Source organism: Manis pentadactyla, chromosome 2 (genome assembly GCF_030020395.1).
Source record: "Manis pentadactyla isolate mManPen7 chromosome 2, mManPen7.hap1, whole genome shotgun sequence".
NCBI classification, from domain to species: Eukaryota; Metazoa; Chordata; class Mammalia; order Pholidota; family Manidae; genus Manis; species Manis pentadactyla.
The window spans coordinates 177,963,398-177,985,093 of NC_080020.1; the positions used below are offsets into that span (position 1 = coordinate 177,963,398).

The 21,696-nt window shown below is 34.9% G+C and overlaps 1 protein-coding gene across 2 annotated transcripts in view; it reads right to left on the bottom strand.

Moving 5' to 3' along the window:
- Positions 1-21,696, bottom strand: part of APLF (aprataxin and PNKP like factor) — an 88,696-nt gene that overhangs the window by 22,746 nt on the left and 44,254 nt on the right. For both annotated transcript variants that reach the window (XM_036908227.2, XM_057497127.1), the window contains exons 7-8: positions 13,995-14,347; positions 9,257-9,382 (exon numbers count right to left, since the gene is read on the bottom strand). In XM_036908227.2, coding sequence (XP_036764122.2) covers positions 9,257-9,382; positions 13,995-14,347 — 479 coding nt within the window. The remainder of the gene's footprint in view (positions 1-9,256; positions 9,383-13,994; positions 14,348-21,696) is intronic.

The following is a 21,696-nucleotide window of genomic DNA, read 5'->3' on the forward strand; positions in this document are numbered from 1 at the left end:
GAGTAAGAAAACAATATGATCTGACTTATTTTTAGAGAATTTCTCTGTTGCTGTGTGGAGAATGACCTACAAGAGGCCAAGAAAAAGGGATAGGAGTTAAGAAGCTATTGCAGAATTTCAGGTAAGAGATGATGGTGGACCAAGATGGTAGAGGAAGAGGAAGTAAGAAGTGGTCAGTTTCCTATATATTGCAAAAGTTGAAAAGGAAAGAACTACTGATGGATTGAATGAGTGATGTGAAAAAAAAAGAAGAATCAGGGTGCTTCTTGGTTTGGGGCCAAAACACTATGTGAATGATTACATCATTTACAAAGGTGGAGAACACTTTGGAAAAAGTCATTTCCATAATAAAAATCAAGAGTTCTGTTTCAAATGTGGTAAGTTTGAATTACTTATTTTACAACCAAGTAGAAACATTTAAACAAATGAGTCTAAAGCCATTAAACTGAATCAGGAAGTAAAACTCACCTAGAGAGTAAGAACAGAATAGAAAACAAGTTATCAGAGAAATGAACCCTGTGGTTCTGCAATAATTACAGGCGGAGAGAAAGAAAAGAAGAAGCAAAGGCAGCTAGGGGAGAGCAGTCAGGAATATAACTAATCTGACTTTATGACTATGAATAAATAGCTCTCTGCTCTGGATTTCCCCACTATTGAATGGAGGCCCCCAGAGTGATGATCCAACCTCTGTAGGAGCTAAGTCTGCGACTAAAAAACCCATTATCTCTCCATCATAAAGATCTACCTACAGATAAACTAGGCAACAGTAATGAGAACAGAGTAATATGTTTTATTTTTATTTATTTCCAAAGATTTGGTAACTTAATACTAAGACTTAACACTCAGAATTTTATATGAACTTAGAGTACTGTTTGTTTAACATCAGCTTCTTATATTAGTAACCAGTATGTTACTAATAGATGTACAGTATTTGCTCAATGAATAAGTGATCATACAATATTTTTGTTTTCATTCCAAAAACTTTATCTTGCAGTTTTGCAATTCAATGCTTACCTTAAAACCTAAAGCAAAAACATGAATCCTGTTACCAAATATCTAACTCTCAAAACTTAAGAGAAAAAGGAGAATTAACAAATACAGTCCTTAGCAAATAACAAGAGTAAACCAACATAAAATAATAGAACATAGTCAATTTGTTAACTGAAAATCATTATAATTTATTATCTTTGGCAAAAGAATTCTGAACAATCCTATATATGTGCAATTAACTCTAAACACAACAAATAAAAACAAATGTATTATTATGGAAATGGATGCATATTCAAATAAAGAAGAAAGGTAAACAAAACCACAGAAGACATCCCAGTATATTTTATGAAGGCTACATGAGTATTATTGATATTGTTAAAGCTATTTCTAAATGAAGTTTTAAAAAAATTATAGCCACATCTTATTTAAACTGTGCAGCAAGTGATTAACAGTTAATCTAAGATACTTTCTTCTAAGATTGTTTTCTTAGGTAAGATTAAGGAACTGTAAGCATGGTAAATGATGATAGGTTACTTCCTCTATATGCAGGTCCTATAAAAAAGGTTTAAAATGCTACAACTTTAATTATTTTTAACTGTAAATAAGTGATTTGAGAGCCTCCCATGACTGATTCTGAGAATTTCAAGCACAAGGCAACTAGTGTTTCCTTATTAAAACCTATTTATTTTGCCACAAATAATATGATATGGATTTATACTAAGCTCACATGTTCCTATTTTTTATCAGATGGCTTCTAAAAATCAGTATCTTTTGGGCTGAACTGTATACCTGCATATATGATCAAGTAAAACAATACTGCAGAAGTTGGAACACTTTTCAAAAATAAAAGAGGAAATAGCAAAGAATGTTAGCTCACAGATGAATTCCTGGATCAAATCTGGATCAGCAAATAACAAAAAATAGTGAATTTACTTACTATCAAATATATATTTTTAATGAACTATACTTGAGACAAAACACTGTTGTTTCACACTATATAGATCATGTTGCAGGTTCATTAAGATGAGAGTACTCATAGTTGATTACTGACTGACTTCCTTATGTCACCTCTCTAGAAGGTATTATAATTAAAAAAAAAAGTACGACATTAGCTTCTGAAAAATGTCAAGGCACCAAAATTTTAATTTGCATAATATAAGCCTGCCTAAGCCTTATAAACCTGAGGTAATGTATGTGAGTTTGACTTTATATTTATACTAAGCTAGTTAAAGATGGATTCCATTCATCTTAGTGTATATATACACTAAGTTTAGTGCTTAATTTAACAAACAGCTGAGGAGTAATGCACTATATAAAATCCTATTACTCACTAGAGGAAGTGAATGAGTCAGAGGCAGGCACTGCAATCACTGGGTTATACAGACATTAAGTATCTAATGTTCTAATTCAGACAAGCACCTTAAGCTAATCAAATGCATTAAACTGAGTAAGTCTGCTGAGAGACTGCAATGCATAGTGCAAAAGGAATAAATCAGTTAAACTGGCAAGATACTCAAAATGACAACATCAACTGTTTCTTTCAAATTATCATTTTTTCAAGTTGATTTAATTTTGTTAGGTTTTAAAAAGTATGATGTCAGAAAAAAAAGTTAATAATGCCTAGCATGCATTTCATTTTAATGGAGGAAAAAGAAAATGGCAGGAGAAAACAATAAAATATATTAATTAAATATGCTTTTCTAAACGTCAACCTCCTATATTACACGGGCTATCGAGATCTTTATTTGTACTATAGTATGTATTTAATATGTGACCCATATCTGTTTTTCTGTTTTACTCATGTTTTACTATTTTATTCATGGGGTGGAAGGGCTGAAAATGAAATATACTCATATATGTCCAGTTTTGTGTTTTCATATTTGCTTTATAATGATAAAAACTTTGACTATAGATGATAATACCTGGAAGTACAATATAACACCATGTCAGTTTAGGGAGTTGATGTAGTGTAAGTTTAAGGCTATTTAACGTATTATTCAACATTTGAGATCACCAAAATATATCAAAAAGAGAAACTGACTAGACACATTCAAGGGATTAGAAGGTAAGACTAGAAACCAAAAGATTAAAAATCAACCTAATATTTCACTTGAGAGAATAATTGTTCTTATTTGAAAATAATTCTTATGTTTTGTGAAGGCAAATTTGTAAAAATAAAAAGCAAAGATGTTTTAGCTCACAAATTTCATCTCTCTTCCAAGTGTGTCAACCATGAAAAACACGCTCATCACAATATATGTGTGTATGTATGTGTGTGTATATTTATTCATCTAAATATAGTAACTTCTGGCTGATTTTTGTGGGTCATGATCTGTGAGACTTCCATATTTTTTTTCCTGTGGCAATAGGAAAAGTTTGATGCACTTGTGTGAAAACTTGCTTTTAAGCAAACTAATGAGGACACTTTACCATTCTGATACAGTAACCTTACAGCCTTGCACTGTTGACATGTGGGACATGGCCAAACATTTAATATATGTTTAATTGGAGTACAAGGAGAAAAGAGAATGAGGAAGAAGCAACAGCTGATGAGATAACAGCTAGGGAATCTCCTCAAACTAACAAAAACATCAATCAACCTGCAAAAAGTTCAGTGAACCCCAAACAGGATAACAGAATTTCATACCTGGACACATGTTAGTTCAACTGTTGAAAGTAAAAGCAACAATAAAATTCTTAAAAGTGGCTGGAGAAAAGGCACATTAATTTCAAGGCACCAATAAACCAAACTAGGGACTTTCAACAGTAACTATGGGTTCAAGAGTCAAAAGAATGACATCTTTAACTACCTGCCCAAATTGACACTTACAGAACTTTACTCCCCCAAATCACAGAATATATAAGTGCACATGGTATGTTCAACAACAATAGACCATCTGCTGGGCCAAAAGCAAATCTCAATAAATTCCAAAGATTAAAATTCTAAAAAATGTTTTATGAAATTAAATTATACATCAATAATAACATATCTGTAACCACTTGTAAATATTAGACAAAGTAGGCTTTATAACAAGAAGCATTTTTTAATTTTCTTTAAAGAAAGGAAATAAAACTTGCCAAGCTAGAATTCTACATCCAGTGAAAAGAGCCATCAAAATAATAATAGTAATAAAAATAAGGACATTTTCAGACACATGAAAGCTGAAAGAATTCTTTTCCAGTAGATTTTCACCAAAGACATGCCAAAAATAGTTCTTTAGACTAAAAGAAAATGATCTCAGATGAAAGGATAAACTTTAGGAAAAAATGAAGGGTACGCAAAATGATAAATATGTCAATACACATAAAAGAATCATGATGCTTAAAAGTTAAGGTAATAACAATGCCTTACAAGTTAAAATATGTAGAGATACCACAATAGTTAAAAAATACATGACAGTAGTAAAAAGAAAAATGACAATTGTTAAAAAGAAATACAGAAGAGGAAGTAAATGGACTTAAAGTAATGAAAGATTATTGCACTGTTTGGGAAGTGGTAAAAATACCAACTGTAAGGTAGACATTAGTAAGTCCAACAATGCCTATTAAAATCTAATGAAATTTATGGGAAAAAAGGAATATATAACTAAAAAGTTAATGGAGGAGAAAAAAGTGGAATGAAAGACACCTGAATAATCCAAAGGAAATAAGGAAAAGATGAATAAAGGAACAAAAGATGTAAGGGACAAACAGAAAACAAATAGCAAAATGGCAAAATTAAACTCAAATATATCAGTAATTGTATTAAATGTAATTGGACTAAGCAATCTACCTAAAAGGCAGAGACTATCAAATTGAATTAAAAATAAAGCCAATGAACCAATTATATGCTATTTGTAAGAGGCATGCTTCAAATATAAGTACAGAGGTTGAAAGTAAAAGGATGAAAAATGATATCACACAAATGCTAACCAATGAAAGCTGGAGTGGCTATATTGTATCATACAAAGTAGTTCTATTGCCAGTAATGACAGAGGAGATCTATCAGGCTCAAACCTCCAACAGGTAACAGTTATATTCTGCTAAAAATATAAAAACTAATAAGCATAAAGCAGTAATGACTCTCAAAAGCATGCAGAAACGAGAGGGGAGTCAAAGGAAGGAGAACAGCTTTGAATGAGTTTTCCATTTTCATGGCTTTTCCACTGAAGACAGACTGCGATTGGTGCATTAAGAAAAACTGACAGAATTAAAGGAACAAATAGACAAACGTACAATTACAGGGAAGACTTTTACACCCTTTCACAGTAACTAGTAAAACTACTATAGAAAAAAAATCAACAAAGATAATAAAAATCTGAACAACACTGTTAACTACCTGCCTAAATTGACACTTACAGAACTTTACTCCCCCAAATCACAGAATATATAAGTGCACATGGTATGTTCAACAATAATAGACCATTTGCTGTGCCAAAAGCAAATCTCAATAAATTCCAATGATTTAAATTCTAAAAAATGTTTTATGAAATTAAATTATACATCAATAATAACATATCTGTAACCACTTGTAAATATTAGACAAAGTAGACTTTATAGCAAGAAGTATTTTTATAGAAAAGGACACTATATTCATAGGACAGGGCAACGTTTATAGTTTTTAGAACTGATATCTGATCAAACCTCTAGCTCTACCTACCAATTATTAGGAAATACAGGGGAACATAGTGAATGACAATTTGGTAATGCAACCAGGAAAATCCAGGGATACTCCTCAGAACAAATGATCAGCTTTCTTTAACAAATATATTGCAAGGAAAAATACAAAAAGGAACCCATTGATTAAATAACTTAAGAAACATGGCCATGTTTTGCCATATGTGGATCTTAATTGAATCTGGTTCAAAGAAACAAAATGAAAAAAATGAATATATATATATATAAGGGAATTAGGATGCCTGACAGGATACTGAATGATAGTAAAAATTTATTTAATAATGGGGTTCTAGTTATGTTTTTAGTAAGTGTTTATCACTTACAGATATACCATAAAATACCTATGGATAAATGGGATTAAACAATAATGTCAAGGGTTTGCTTCAAAATAATCTAGGGGTAGTAGTTACAGGGAGAGCAGGGGGTTGTGGGTATAGATGAAACTATTGGCTAAGACTTGACAATTGCTGAAAATGAGTTACAGCTTCATTGGAACTTATTCCATATTGTCCCCTCTTGTGCATATGTGTAAAATTCTGCATTAAAAAAGTTTTTAAAATAAAAAGGCATATAACTATAGTGCAATGAATTATGAGATGAGCTGTGAAAGGCTTTGTCCTAAAATATATAGATAGACAGATACAAATACTTTGTTCTACCGGTAACCTCACTCAGCATTGTTTCATCAGTCTGGCCTCTGATGATTTTTCAGAAAACATTTGTTGAACAAGTAAATAAATGGGAATTATTGTATGTATGTGTGTGAAATTTCCCTGATTAATAATGATACTGAGTACTTTTTAATATATTTATTCACTATTTAGATTCCCTTTTGGGCAAAAAGTCTGTACATGTCACTAAGATAAAAACAATAGCATTTTGTAAGTCCTCTTTATATGTTCTGGATATAAGCCTACTGTCAGCTATGTGGTTACAAGTATTTTTTCTCACTCTGTGGCTTATTTTCCCTCTCTTAATGGTGCCTACTGATGGATAAAACAATCTTAATTTTAATGTAGTCAAATAATTAAATGTTTTCTATCTTAGTTACTGCTTAGTTACTTATTGCTCTAGAAAACAATTTCTGCTCTGAGATCATGAAATAATTCTTTTGTATGTATCTTTAAAATATTTAAAAAAGTATAATAAATATAATAAATGCCTTTTTATTAAAAAAACTTTGGTAATGCAGAATTATTACTTTTTTTCACATTTAGTTCTCTTATCCATCTGGAATTCAGTTTTTTACTATGATGTGAAATAGGGCTACAATTTTCTTTTTCAAGATAGATTCCCTTATTGCAATAAAATCAATTGAAAAAATCCATACTTTCTCAATGCCTGCAATGCCCCTTTTCATCAATATGTCATCTGTTTATGCACAAGTTTGTTTCTGGGCTCTATTCTGTTCCGGTCCTGTTATTTTATCTTTGGGTCCATACTATACTACCTTAATTATTAAAACTCTATAACAAGTCCTGCCATGTATTTTTCATTATTTAAGGTTCTCCTGGCTATTTTTGGCTCTTTGCACAACCATATAAGTTTTAGAATCACATCATAAATTTCTACACAAAAACTATGGTGATTCTGAATGAGTTTGGATACAAGTCAGTTTGGGGAAAAATGCATTTTAATAATATTGAGTTTTCCAATGCGTACATTTCAGACCTTCTAATTAGGTTTTTATAAAAAAAAATTTATTATCAAACTTTTACAGTTTTCTCCATAGAGGTTTGCACACCTTTTACTAGATTTATTCCTATGAACTTGATACTTTTTGATGTTATTACAAATACAATCTTTTAGAAGTTTTTACTTTCTAATTGGATGGTTCTAGAATACAGAAATTAATTGACCTTGTATAGTGGTATTGTATTCAACAACCTTGCTAAGCATGTATTAATACTTAAAATTAATCAGGTATTATTTTGCATTTTCTCTCTACATGATACCATTTGCTAACAATGAAAGTTTCATTTCTTCCTTTTGAATCCTTACCCATTTTCCTTTTCTAGTCTTACTTCACTGCCTTGAATCACCAGTGTAATGCTGACTAGAATAGGCATTCTTGCCTCATTTCTGATATCGGAAATAAAAATTTTAACCTCTTATTCTAAGTATGATGTTTGCTGTTTTTTTTATAGATACCCTGTAAGATATTAAAGCTACATTCTGTTCCTATTTTGAAATGAGTTTTCAACATAAATGAAAAAATTTTGTTAGTTTTTTAAATCATCCATTGAAATGATTATATGATTTTTTTACGTAATCTGATATGTGGCAAATTACATTGTTTACTAATATTAAACAAAACATGTATTCCTTGAATAAACCCAATTTAGTCATATTTTCCTTTTTAAAACTTATTCAATTTACTTAACTAACCGCTTTTATTTTTTAAGATATTTACATCTGAGTTCAAAAGTAATTGTCCTATAATTTTTCATGCTGTATTATTCTTGCTAGGTTTTTAGTATCAAGGTTATGCTGGTCTCACAAAATGGATTAGGGAATAGGCACCCTTTTACTTTTTTTGCATAAAAATTAAGTGTTTCTTTCTTAAATGTGTGGCAGTACCAGCCACTGAAGCCACAGAGACTTAGATTTTCTTTAGTAAAGGGCTTTTAATTACATATTCAACTTCTCTAACCTTAAGAGATTATTAGTTTTTTTTCTTATATCTTTTCTGAAAGTCGTATTTTCTAGGAATTTGCTCATTTATCCTAAATTTTCAAGTTTACTGACAGTTGATGAGAATATCCTCTTATTTTGATCTGTAGGATGCTCTGCTGGAATGGAACATTTATTTTTCAAATTATAAGGCATATGTTTTTTATTTTTCTTTCCAGCCTCAGAGGTTTATTCTGCCTTTTTATTGTAAAACACAATCATAGAAACAGCAACAACTTCAAATAAGCCAGTAGCTTCAGTAACCTGTATTCCAAAATTATCTAAGAAAGACAGCTGTCTGGATTTAAAGCTCTCTGAGATTAGAATCATTACTTCTTTCTTCAGTAATTTGATTTCAAATTTGTTCATTCATTAAACAAAATTGCAGATATAAGGATAAAAGAATCCTTACTGAAAAGAAACTTACTGTCTGGAAGCCATTCCAGTAAAGAAACAACACAGTCTAATGAGATAAATTTTACTCTGTATGATACAGGTGGGCACAAGATGCTATGGAAGGAGAGAGGACAGGTACTCTACTTTTCTTGTAGGACTTAGTTTCATGTGTGGGGAAGAATGGTGGAGCAGTAGGAATTGAAAGTAGACAGAGATAATGTCACAGAATGTGAATTATGTCACACTAACGATTCTGGAAAGAGTGTATGATGGGTAGCATTGACAGCTTTTAAATGATCTGGTTTGCATTTTAAAAAGTTAGAAATGAGGAATAATTTCAGGTACTTATGAGGTTAATAACTTCAACAACTTAGAATTATCTAAAATAAATGCTGTAATCCTACCTATTAACAAAATGAATACCTATTATCTACAGAAGTTTAAAAGTAAAAGTTAAAGGCTTGAGATGAGAAGCTGCCTGCAGTTCCTCCCTCCTGATTAACAGAGATGAAGTATAAGCAAACTTTTCAGGTTTACATACCTATAACAAGATGATCCATATGGACATTCAGGCCTGTCATCAACCTCATCTTGACACATGACTGGTACACATCCATAATCACTATCATCAGGGTGGCTGAAGTGTTGAAAATGGACAGGATTCTTCCTATGAGGGTGGCAAATATATTGTCAGAAAAAATAGTAGGCTATACTAGATTTTCTAGAAAAAATAATAGAATATAGCAGGAAACCAAGCAATATACATCTGATTATTCCAGACAGTGAATCAACTGTTAAAAACAAAACTCTTGACATCTAGTCAGTAAGAACTCTCATGGCAGCAAAATAAATTTCTGGTGACATGTGGTAAGTCAAGAATGTCATGGACAATTTACAAACACTATTTTATGTAGAATATATATATATATAATATAAATATTACAAGCCTACACAGCATTAAGTAAAGACTAAAAGTGAACATACCCATGCACCTTCTGTCAAGATAAAATACAGAAAATTACCAACTTTCTAGAGGTCCCTCTATATCGCCTTCCATTCATTAAACCCATTTTACTATCCAAGGGTAACTACTATCCTGTCATCTAAAACAGTGTTGGTCAAACTTTTTTGGTCTCAGGGAAAAATTACTAAAACTCCAGACAGACCTTTCGTTTATGCAGATTATTTACCCTATTAGAAATTAAAAATGAGAAATTATAAAAGTATATTTATTTTAAACTAACAATAAACCTCTTATGTATTATCATAAATAACATGTCTGAACATAAATAACTCTATCTTCCAAAAAAAATTTGTGGAGATATTGTTTTATACTTTGGAAATTTCTTTAATGTCTGGCTTAACAGAGGGCACCTTGATTCTCCCATCTGCTTCTGCATACAGTCATTAACAATAGCACAGATCATGTACCTTCTGGGAAACTATTGTACACTTGTGAGTGAGAGAGTGAGAGTGAAGAAGGCACACAAGCACAGAAGTCTCAGTATTATTATGAAAATGGTTTTGAACTAACAGATTTCCTAAAGCATTTTGGGGCCTGGGACCCTCAGGGGTCTCTGGACTACACTTTGAGAAGTGGTCTTATAAAACAACATATTAGTTTTGTGTGTTCTTGAATTGAAGTGGAAAAATATAGTATGTACTTCTTTGAGAATGACTGTTTACGTTTGTGTAGTATTGTTAACTCTATATTGTTGCATGTAGCAATATATTTTCTTCACTGTGTAACATCCACTGTATGAAGCTGCTATGATTTGTGCAGTATATAAATGATAGACTTTTAGGTTAACTCCAGTTATTGCCTTTTATAAATAATAGTGCCATGAACAGTCCACTGTTGGGGTGTGTGTGTGTATGCATTTTCTACCCATGTAGAAAACCCTAAAAATTCTACCAAAAAAACCTGTTAAAAGTAATGAGCTAATTCAGCAAAGTTACAGGATATAAAATCAACACACAAAAACAGTTGTATTTCTATATACTCATAATGGACAATCCCAAAAGTAAATTAAGAAAATAACTCCATTTATAATACATTTAAAATATGTTTTTAGGAATAAACTTAAGGAGGTGAGAGATTTGTATACTGTTTTAATTTCTATTAAACAAGACACAAACAGAAAGACATTTCCTGCTCATGGAATGGAAGACTTAATATTGTTAAGATATCAATGCTACACAAAGCAATCTATAGATTTCATGCAAAGCCTATCAAAATACCAATGGCATTTTTTGCAGAAATAGAAAAATCCATCCTAAAATTCATATGGAATCTCAAGGGACCCTTAATAATCAAAACAACCTTCAAATACAATGAAGTTGAAGGTCTCATACTTCCTGATTTCAAAACTTCTTATAAAACTATAGTTATCAAAACAGTATGGGACTGGCATAAAGAAAGGCACATAGAAAAAATGGAAGAGAATAGAGAACCCAGAAATAAACTCTCATATACATGGTCAAAGGATTTTCAACAAAGGTGCCAAGACAATTCCATGGGAGAACAACAGTCTTTTCAATAACTAGTACTGGGAAAGCTGGATTTTCACAAGGAAAAGTATGAAGTTTGGACCATTCCCTTATACCATATACAAAATTAACTCAAAATGTATCAAAGACCTAAAATATAAAATTGTACACTTTATAAAAGGGGTGAAGCTTCACGACACTGGATTTGGCAAAAATTTCTTGCCAAATGCAAAGGCAACAAAAGTAAAGATACACAGACTACATCAGGATTTAAAGGAAATTCTAACATGTGCTACAACATGGGTGTACCATGAGGACATCATGCTAAGTGAAATAAGCCAGTCACAAAACAGCAAATGATTCTACTTATATAACATATCTACAGTAGTCAAATTTTGCTTGCTTTACTCCCCACTTTTGTGCTTTCATATATTGTATACAAACTATATCATTGCTTTATAGTCCATATTCATTTATATTTATGCTCATTTTTTCCCTCCTGAATGTCTATGCTTTTATTTTGTTGTTATTTTATTTAACACAGGATTGAAAAGACGTAACTGCTTTAGAGACGTTTAATTTGAAGAGCCTGTACAGATTTGGGTGCATGACATCAAGGGACTGACTATAACTACCCTTGAGCAATAATTTTCTTTTAGGAGACACAGAACATGTAAATAAATAATTAGAAATCAATGGCTAGATATTAAATATTAGATCTAATATTAGAAACTGTATGAGGAAAAAAAATGCATAGAATAGAGGATGAGCAATTTGGGGAAGATTGGGCTTATCAGAAAAGGACTCAAAAAGGAGTTGAATGGGTACAGGGTCTTTAAGCAGGACAGGAGTGAGAAAAAGAAAACAGCATGTCCAGAAGATAAACCAGCAATGGTGCACCTAAAGAATTACAGGGGGTCAGGGCCTTCTGGACTATGTTAAGAAACCCAGAGATTTCAGCTGCTGAAAGATTCTGTACAAGAGAGTAATATTATTTCTCTTCCTTCTCTTCTGTTTATCTTTGTTTTAATTTTTTTAGCCAGATCACTTAGGCAACAATGAGAAATATGAACTTGAGGAAGAGTGTAGAGATGTAGGAGATTATTTGCCTGTCCCAGAGACCATAGCATGAACTAAAACTGGCACTGAGGTTAGAGAAAAGATATCTTTAAATGATTGTTATGACGTACATATATAACAGAACTCAATATATGTTACCTTCTCCCCAAATGTAAACATTTTGTTTTCAAGATTTTAATGGTAAATATTTCTTAGGTATGAATTATACATATCCAAATTAGAGAAAAATTAAAATAACTATTCATAAGCTATGACTGATTAAAACTAACATGTATTATCATGAACTATGAATTCATTATGACCTTAATAAGGCATTTGATCACCTTTAACAAAGACAAATGCCAGTGTTGACTACTGTTATAGACTAAGTTGTGTCCCTGTAAAATTCTCAATAAAGTTCTAAGCCCTAATGTGAATATATAAAGAAATAGGGCCTTTAAAGAGATAATTCACATTACTTAAGATTATAAGGGTAAGGTCTTAATCCAATATGGCTAGTGTCCTTATAAGTTGAGGAAGAGGCCCCAGGGATGTGCATGCACAGAGAAAAGATTACGTGAGGACACAGCAAGAAGGCAGTCATCTGTAAACCAAGGAGAGAGGCCTCAGGAGAAACCAAATCTGCCCATACCTTGATCCTTACTGCCAGCCTCCAAACAAGATAGTAAACTTCTAATGTTTAAGCCATCTTAAACATGAGGTATTTTGTTTGAGGTATTTTGTTGTGGTGGCTCTAGTGAACTAATATAAATATCCAACAGAACTTTTTAAAAATCTAAAATAACATAAGTTTTATATAAGTTCTGTAAGTTTACACATTAGGTTCAGTAGGTGGCACTAAGGTCATTATGAACAGACAAAATTGTGAAAAAATGCATAAACTATAACCACTGAAGTTGAAAAATACGGTTATTCAAGTGCTAAAATAGCAATGCATTTTAAAGAGATAATATGAATATGAAATTAACAGAGTACGCAATATAAATACACTACTGAATAGAAGACAACTAACTACTGTAACGTAGCAGTAAGATATTTAGTTTAACAAGTTGTAATGACAAAGATGTACGTCTGAAATATGGCTGTATAATTATAAACATGTAAGCATAAACATTATAGATAAATTATAGCCTAAAACTAAAGGATTAAGTTTGAATTCAGAAAATACAGAATTAGAAAATATAGTACAATGTAATCAAATGAAGTAAGTATAGGAGCAATCACTTAATCTAGGAAATGCACATTCATTTGTCTTACCTTATGGTGATTCAAAAGCCCATTAGAAAAATGTAAAGGAAAATGCACAAGTATAAAAAGATGGCTAAACACAACCTAAAATTCTCTTGATACTTATACTGTATACAACTATTTATGGAGCCATCTTTCTAGTATCTAAATAAGACATTAAGTAAGCAGGTATTTAGGTCTGAGTGATTAAATTTTCCAGTCTGGATTCCCCACTTCAGATCACTGTATTAATCAGCATGGCTACATACAGAACATTTAATTCCCCACTACATCCTAAAAGCCTCTAGCAGGATTTGCTGGAATGTATACTGAGAAAGTGCAAGCCAGCAAAAACATGATAAAGCTTCTAATCTTTAGGCCAATGGGTTTTATTAGGCTTTTAATACACTATAGCATATTACCTTCATAGCTACATGCTACTGAAATGATGGAATTATATGCTATCTGTAATTTCATTTTACCTGTAGCAGTTTGCCCCATACATGCAGGGTGTTCTTTTGACCTTGTTTTCTTCAGAACCTTGTGGAACTGAATCAGTTGCCTTTGCATGCAATGTTTCAGGATTGGAGGGATCAGAGCTGGACTCAGGATGAGAGCCTTGGGACTCATTGTTGGACTTGTCCTCAGCACTCAAACAACTCTCAGAACAGCTCCCTGCCTTGTCTTCCTTATTTGGTGTTCCTTTAGTGATGGTTTTATGTTCAGAAATCTTACCAAGTTCTTCTACTGGCATTTTGTTTCTCTGTATATTAGTCTTCATATTATTTCCCTCTGTGTCATTTAATGTGGTTGTAGAAAATGATTGTGGCACTTCCTGTAAGACAATCAGAAAAAAAAAAATGAAACATGTATTTAAAAATACATAAATTTAAGTATAAAAACATGAAAATATAAGATTCATTGAATATATATATTTAAAAACTTTAAAGATGCACATTTTAAAGTTACTAATACCATTTACTAAGTCTCTAGTTTACTACTAACTTTAAAACAATCTACAGCTTTTAGAAAAAGAATCTAGTTGTATCAAACTCTCACAATCATATCAGATACTCAGTAAAAAATAACCAGAAAAATACAAATGCAACACAAGAAAATACAAAGTTTGTTTACATTTGAAAAAGATCTTTCCCTAAAAAAACCTACTAGTCTCTTAATTTCCCATTGATGTATCACACTTTTAACATGCACTGTCCTTATAATTTATTGTAAGTTACTATTATACTTTATTTCTAGCCTCTAAATATAATCATATTGCTGAATCATAAAATCATGTAGCTGTAGCTGCATCATAAAATTGCTCCTCTCTTACAGAAAAATTTGCACGAAGCTATGTTATGACCAACTCAGAAAATAAATGAGTCCTTTGAAGTGGTCTAAATAAAAATTTCAGTTTAAGCAATTAAAGGTATTTTAAAACAAGTATATATTCTCCTTAGCACTGAAGAATTTTTTCTGTACTTAACACCAGGACAAAGAATAAGCCTAGTTGTATCCTATTAAAAATGACCTCTTAATTACTTATACTTCCTGTGGAATAGAAGCATTGCTCAGATAAACCTCGGTCCTCCTGGCTACCATTTCTGGGATGTGATGACAACCTAACAGGTATAAGGTATACATGAATGTTTACCCCCAATAATAACTAAGGACTCAGATATGCTGGTTGCCATCTGGAAAAAGTACGTTTTGGTATTAGTTAATATCTAAAAGCTCAAATTTCTTGAGAAGACATCACTAACATGACTTCTTCTGGACTAATCACTTAAGTGTTGGACATTCTTTGCTTTTTTAAGAAACATAGTATATAACTTTAAAAGTGCCACCCAACTGACTGAAGACCTTGCAAAAGGAACCTAGCTCTTACCAGGGTCCTGTACTGCAATAAATAGCCTATGGGAAAAGCAATCATTTGGCTACCCCGTGGACCTGATCCTCAGCTAGTGGCATTCAAGCCACATTCCTCTAATACACACACTCTTTTCTCCCAAGCTGCTCAATTACACCCCAATCTCCTGTCTCTCCACTATAGGACCAACTGATAACATGCCAGGGCCTGACCCTCTGGGGAGGGAATAGGGCGATTCTGACCCATCTCCTCACTTGGCAGTCCAGTCAACTCTCATCAATTCTCTTTTTCCCTGTTTATAATGTAATGGGGAGAGTTAGCAAATCCACTGGCTCAGCAGATGTTCAATAAAATTCCAGTGAGTTATTCTTATTGGCATTCCACAGTGAATTCTCATAGAGCACTTCTCTCCTCTTGATTTTAGAAAGGGAGAAAATGACCTCTGCCCACAAACAAAGCACTCCCCCAAATGTTAAAATCTTCTGGCTTCTTAGCTCTCTTTGTATACAGCCTGGGATGGGATGATGAACACTTCACATGCTTTAAATAATACCACAGGTAAGGTCTGGCTCTCATTGCTGGGACTCCTTTCAAATGCAAGGCCCTCAAACTTAGTGTTTCTGTCTCCAGCTTTGGGCCTCAGCAACAGCTTTGGGGCAATAGGGAAAAAAATCCCACCTAACATCCTGACACACTTATTACAGGGAAAAATAACATAGCTAGGGAGGTAGTTAAATACATTAGAATCTCTTCTTACCATGAAATGCTATATACAGAAACTGAAAAGATCTATAGATCTAGGTAGGGATCTATATATGGCTAAGGACTCTTTTAAACAAAACAATATATACACTATGATTCCATTTGGCTTTTTAAAAATTCCCTAAAAATCTATATGTGCATTTACTTGTATAACTCCCAATAGAAAGGTTTAGGAAAATACAAACCAAAATATTAGTAAGGCAACAGGACTAAGGGATAAGGCAAATCAAGATTTTCACTTTTTACTCCACATGCTTCTGATTCTATTTTTTTTTATAACAAGCATGTATTATTTTGCCATTTAAGAAATAAAATGGGTTGGTGAAATAGGTGAAGGGGATAAAGAGGTATAAAATTCCAATTATAAAATAAATTAGTCATGGGGATGAAAGTACAGCAGAGGGAATATAGTAAATAACATTGTAATATCTTCATAGGTTGACAGGTGGTACTACACTTATTGTAGCAAACATTTTAAAATGTACATAATTGTCAAATCATCATGTCGTGCATCTGAAACCAATATAATATTATGTATCAACTATACCTCAATTAAAAATATATAAACTGAAATTTTTGAATAAATAAATAAAGGAGAAACAAGGATGCTGCTGCTGGAGATGCACAGCTGAACTCTAGGTGGGCAGGGATGTTGGAGTCAAATGAAAACAAATTCAGGCAGGTGCCAGGTGCCACTTATCTTCACAGATGGGTTTTTATCAGGTACCAGACAGCATTCCCCAGCCTGTCAAGTTCAAAACCCTGATTCTTATTTTCAGCTTACTTTTTAATCTGGTGAGAACTTATCACTTAAAAAAGTATTTTAAAACATATAGAAAGTCAGGGGGATTTTAAAGCTCTTGTCTTCCTGGGATTATGTTCCTCTAAGTTTTTGTGAGCTTGCTCCTACTGTGTCTTCCCTTCTAGCACCTTCTGGAGCAGGGCATTTGGATCGTTTATGAGGATATTTGTATGGCATTCTAGGGTATGCTAAACAGTGAGGGCATTTCGATAAAATGGTGGAAACAGTCATTACCTTTTCTGTATATTACATAGTTACAAAAATAAAGATAAAATGTAAAAAAAATTAAAAATTAAATTAAAAAACAAACCAAAGAAAATGAAATAAAAAATATGAAATGTTTAGCATCACTTTAACTCCTTCTACCTCCATGAAATTTAAAGAAGGATTTGCTTTTTTTAAGACTTCACAAGGAGTATATCTTAACATGTTAATTTATTCTAAAACAGAAAATAATAATAAAGTCACAGACTCAATACCATGGATTAGGGGCTCTCAAATACACTTTAAGAGGCACAAAAGCTGGAATTCATAGTTCTTTATAGAACTCCATGAAATATTGATATTCAGTAGACTCTTGGCATTCAAGAATTGAACATTCATGGTTTCAATTATTTATAAATGACCCCCAAATCCATTACATGCAGTAATTTGTAAGTCTGCTGAGAAACAAATTTGTACTGTGCCAACTGCAAAGCTCATGAGCCAGAGCAAGTCACTGAAGTGGAGAGTGAGGGAACAGGCAAGATGCAAGGAGCTTTGTATTTTGAAGAAGTAGAAGGAAGGCAGAGGGCTCTACATTTTACAAGCACCTACATGGCTTATTTCTTAGAATTAATAAAAACAGTGAAGAATGAAGTGTGGGAGGCTGGGGATTTGTGACAGAGGGGCCAGATTCCCTACACTGTAAAAATATATGCTAGAGACCTCAGGGATTAAGGAGCATGAAGGTGACCTTGGCGCTTGGAGGAGGCTGGAATGTGATGTTAAGGCTACTGAAATAGTCTGTTAACTTAGCTAAAGAGTCATCCCTTCCCCTCAACCATCTGAAGTTTTAATGTACAAGACACAGGATAAAGAATGTACCCTAATACAAGTTCAATGAGGTAATTTGTTGTCTCCAAGTTGTGCTTGGAGAGAACGTGTGTACATAAATTGCCTTGTACATCTTGTATTAAACTCATTACCACCCACATATTAAGGACTAAACAATCCCAACCCATTCCTGCTTTCCCTCACTTCTCCCGGAACCAAACAAGTCCTGCAGTTTTGCTTCTTATATATTTCTCTAATCCAAAGTCTTTGTCTCAATGGTGCTAAATGGCCAATCAGGAGCAAAGGACGTAGGGTTCTTTAATGTGGTAAACCAATACTGAGATGCCTTACTTAAGAGACAGCTGTGTAATAAGAGTCATATTCTTCCTCTCCCCTGCTATTTTCATGAAGAAATATGAATATAAGTCCACAGCAGGCAACTATATACAGAGAAATGATGATACTTCACAGCCAGCTTATTTGCTCCAGCAGTTCTTACCACAGCTTATTTGCTCCAGCAGTTTTTACCACAGGCCAAGCTGGACCTACCTTGGCCGTATGACTGGGAATGGCTCTCATTGCCAAAGCAACCACTTCCATATACTCTAAGTGGGATGCTTCAAGTCTGCTTCCAAATGATCTGGATGTAACAGAACTCTCCCTTTAGCCTTCATCTGTATCTCCCTGTGAGACAGACTTTCACTTCCGTCTACTACACAGCTTTCATAGATACGCCCTCATTGCCTCAAACCAAACAAGTTCCCCCTTCCCCAATGCTAAACCTACCGCTTCTCCTCTCTTCTGGTAAGAACATTTTCAGTATCTTCTCAATATTCTGTGTCATCAGGGTCTGTTAATTCTATCTCAACAATGTCTCCCACATCCATCTATTTCTTTCTGGTTCCAATGCTACCATTCCAGTTCAGGCCTTCATTCCTTGTGGCCTCCTAGGACAGCTTATTAAGCAGTTCCTGCCTCCATCTTACACATTGCTGCTAGAGCTATCTTCCTGACCATTTTACTCTCTTACTCTAAACCCCTTAAAAAGTCTCTGAGGCCATAGTAGTTTCATGTATTTCTTATTTAGTCTGGCCTTCCCTGCCATCTGATTCATTCCCCAGTCTGCTTCAGTAGCTTCTTCCCCTGATCTTGCCCATCCATTTCCACACAGATGTCCATATGTGCAAGCACACGACACTCCAGTGCAGACGCATCCATATGGACCACCCATGTTTTTCCTGCCCCTGTGCCTTTGCTCGCACTGTGCGGTTCACTGACAGTTCTCTTAGTCACTAACTCCACTTGCGCACATGCCAGCCATCTTGCAACAGCTCACTTAAAAGCCTCCTTCAAAGAGATTAAATAAGTCTTTCCTCTCCCCACTAAACATATGCCTTCCACCAAACTAATATAAACAGGTAAGCCAAGATATCTTTGGGAATAGGGCATCTACCCCCAAAAGAGTATACTGTGTATATATCTCCTATCCCTGAGTATATTTTGGGGATTGCTATCCTGCAGGGTCTACGGTTGCAGATCACTGCAGGTGAGTTCAGACTGAGAGTACGTGTGGTGAAGGCAGTTCTGAGGGAACATGCTAGGCATCCACCTAAAGCTTTGCCTGTGTCTTGGCAGGTGACTAATATCAAACAATACAAACTGCCTGGAGGGCATAAAGAGATTGGAGAAACTCTCCAGGACCTGGAAAAGGTAGGTATTTTAAAGCCCACCCATAGCCCTTTCAATTCCCAAGTGTGACCAGTAAAAAAGTCAAATGGCTCCTAGTGTATGACTGTGGATTTCAGAGAACTGAATAAAGTCATACCCTCTATGCATGCTGCTGTCCCTCTATTGCAGGCCTGATGGATACCCTCAGCCATGAACTAGGAACATACCATTATGTGGCAGATCTTGCTAATGCCCTCTTTTCTATTGACACTGAGCAGGAAAGTCAGGAACAGTTTGCCTTCACGTGGGAAGGATGGCAATGGACTTTCACCATCCTTCCACAGGGATACCTCCACAGCCCCACCATCTGTCATGGACTTGTAGCCCAGGACGTGGCTACATGGGAGAAGCCGCCAACAGTGCGGCTGTACCATTATATTGATGATGTCATGCTCACGTCCGATTCTCTTTCAGACCTAGAAGGTGCAGCACCTAGACTGCTACAACATCTACAGGAGAAAGGATGGGCTGTGAACAATACAAGGGTTCAGGGACCTGTTTTGTCTGTCAAATTCTTGGGGGTCTTCTGGTCAGGTAAGACCAAAGTTATACCAGAAGCAGGTACAGATAAAGCCCAGGCCTTTCCTACCCCTACAACTCTAGCATTGCTACAGGAGTTTTTGGGTCTTTTAGGCTACTGGGGAGTGTTTATCCTGCACTTGGCACAAATTCTGAAGCCCTTATACCAGTTGGTATGAAAGGGCATCAGGTGGGACTGGGATGAGACATGTGCATCTGCCTTTACTACAGCAAAACAGGCAGTCAAGGCTGTGCAGGCCTTGAGTGTGATAGACCCATCAAGTCCCTGTGAGCTGGATGTTCATGTGACTGAAGATGGTTATGGCTGGGGTCTCTGGCGGCAGCTTGAATGAACTCGCCAACCCACTGGATTCTGGTCACTACTCTGGAAAGGGGCAGAGGTATGATACACTTTGATAGAAAAACAACTGGCTGCTGTGTATCATGCCTTGCTGGCTACAGAACCCATCACTGGAATGGCCCTAATAAAGGTAATAACCACCTATCCCATCTTGGTGTGGGTACGAAACTGGACCCAAAAGCCAAAGAGTGGTGTGGCACAAACACATTGGCCAAGTGGGGTGCTTACCTACAGTAGCGTAGTGCCCTCTCTAGTAGCCCACTGAATGAAGAACTCCAATGCTTATTGGGGCTGGTGACATATACTAGTGAAAAGCAGGAAGAACTTGCTTTTGAACCATTAGTAGCAGAGAGTCCCTATCGGGAGGGAAAAGCCCCTATACCCGAAGATGCATGGTACAGAGATGGCTCCAGCCATGTGCAGCCCCCAAAATGGAGGGCCATAGCTTTGCATCCTAAGACTGAGACAACATGGATGGAAGATGGTGAGGGGAAGAGCAGCCAATGGGCAGAGTTGCGGGCTGTGTGGCTTGTGATCAGCCAGGAGCCCTCTCCTATAGTTGTCTGCACTGACAGCTGGGCTGTCTATTGGGGCTTGACCCTGTGGCTACCAACATGGTACCATGCCAACCGGCTGGTTTGTCACCAACCCTTTTGCAGGCAAGAATAGTGGCAAGACTTAGGGCCTGTGGCCAGACTAAAATAATTACAGTATACCATGTAACAGGTCATTTGCCACTGGCATCCCCAGGAAATGATGAAGCAGATAAACTGGCCCAGATACATTGGGTTAGAAGGAAAGCCTGCCTCTGATGTAGCCCAGTGGTTACATCAGCGTTTGTTGCATGTGGGGCAAAAGACAATGTGGGCTTGCCTTTGACCTTTGAAGAAGTTAGTAGAGCCCAGCAAGAGTGTGTTGTGTGCTCCAAAAGGGACTTACACCGAGTTCCACAGCAACATGGGACAATAGCTAAGGGGCCTATACCCCTTGTCAGGTGGCAGATAGACTATATTGGGCCTCTGTCTGTGTCAGAAAGATATCGGTATGCCATGACTTGTGTGGACACAGTTACTGGACTTCTGGTTGCTTTTCCTACTGGTTGTGCAG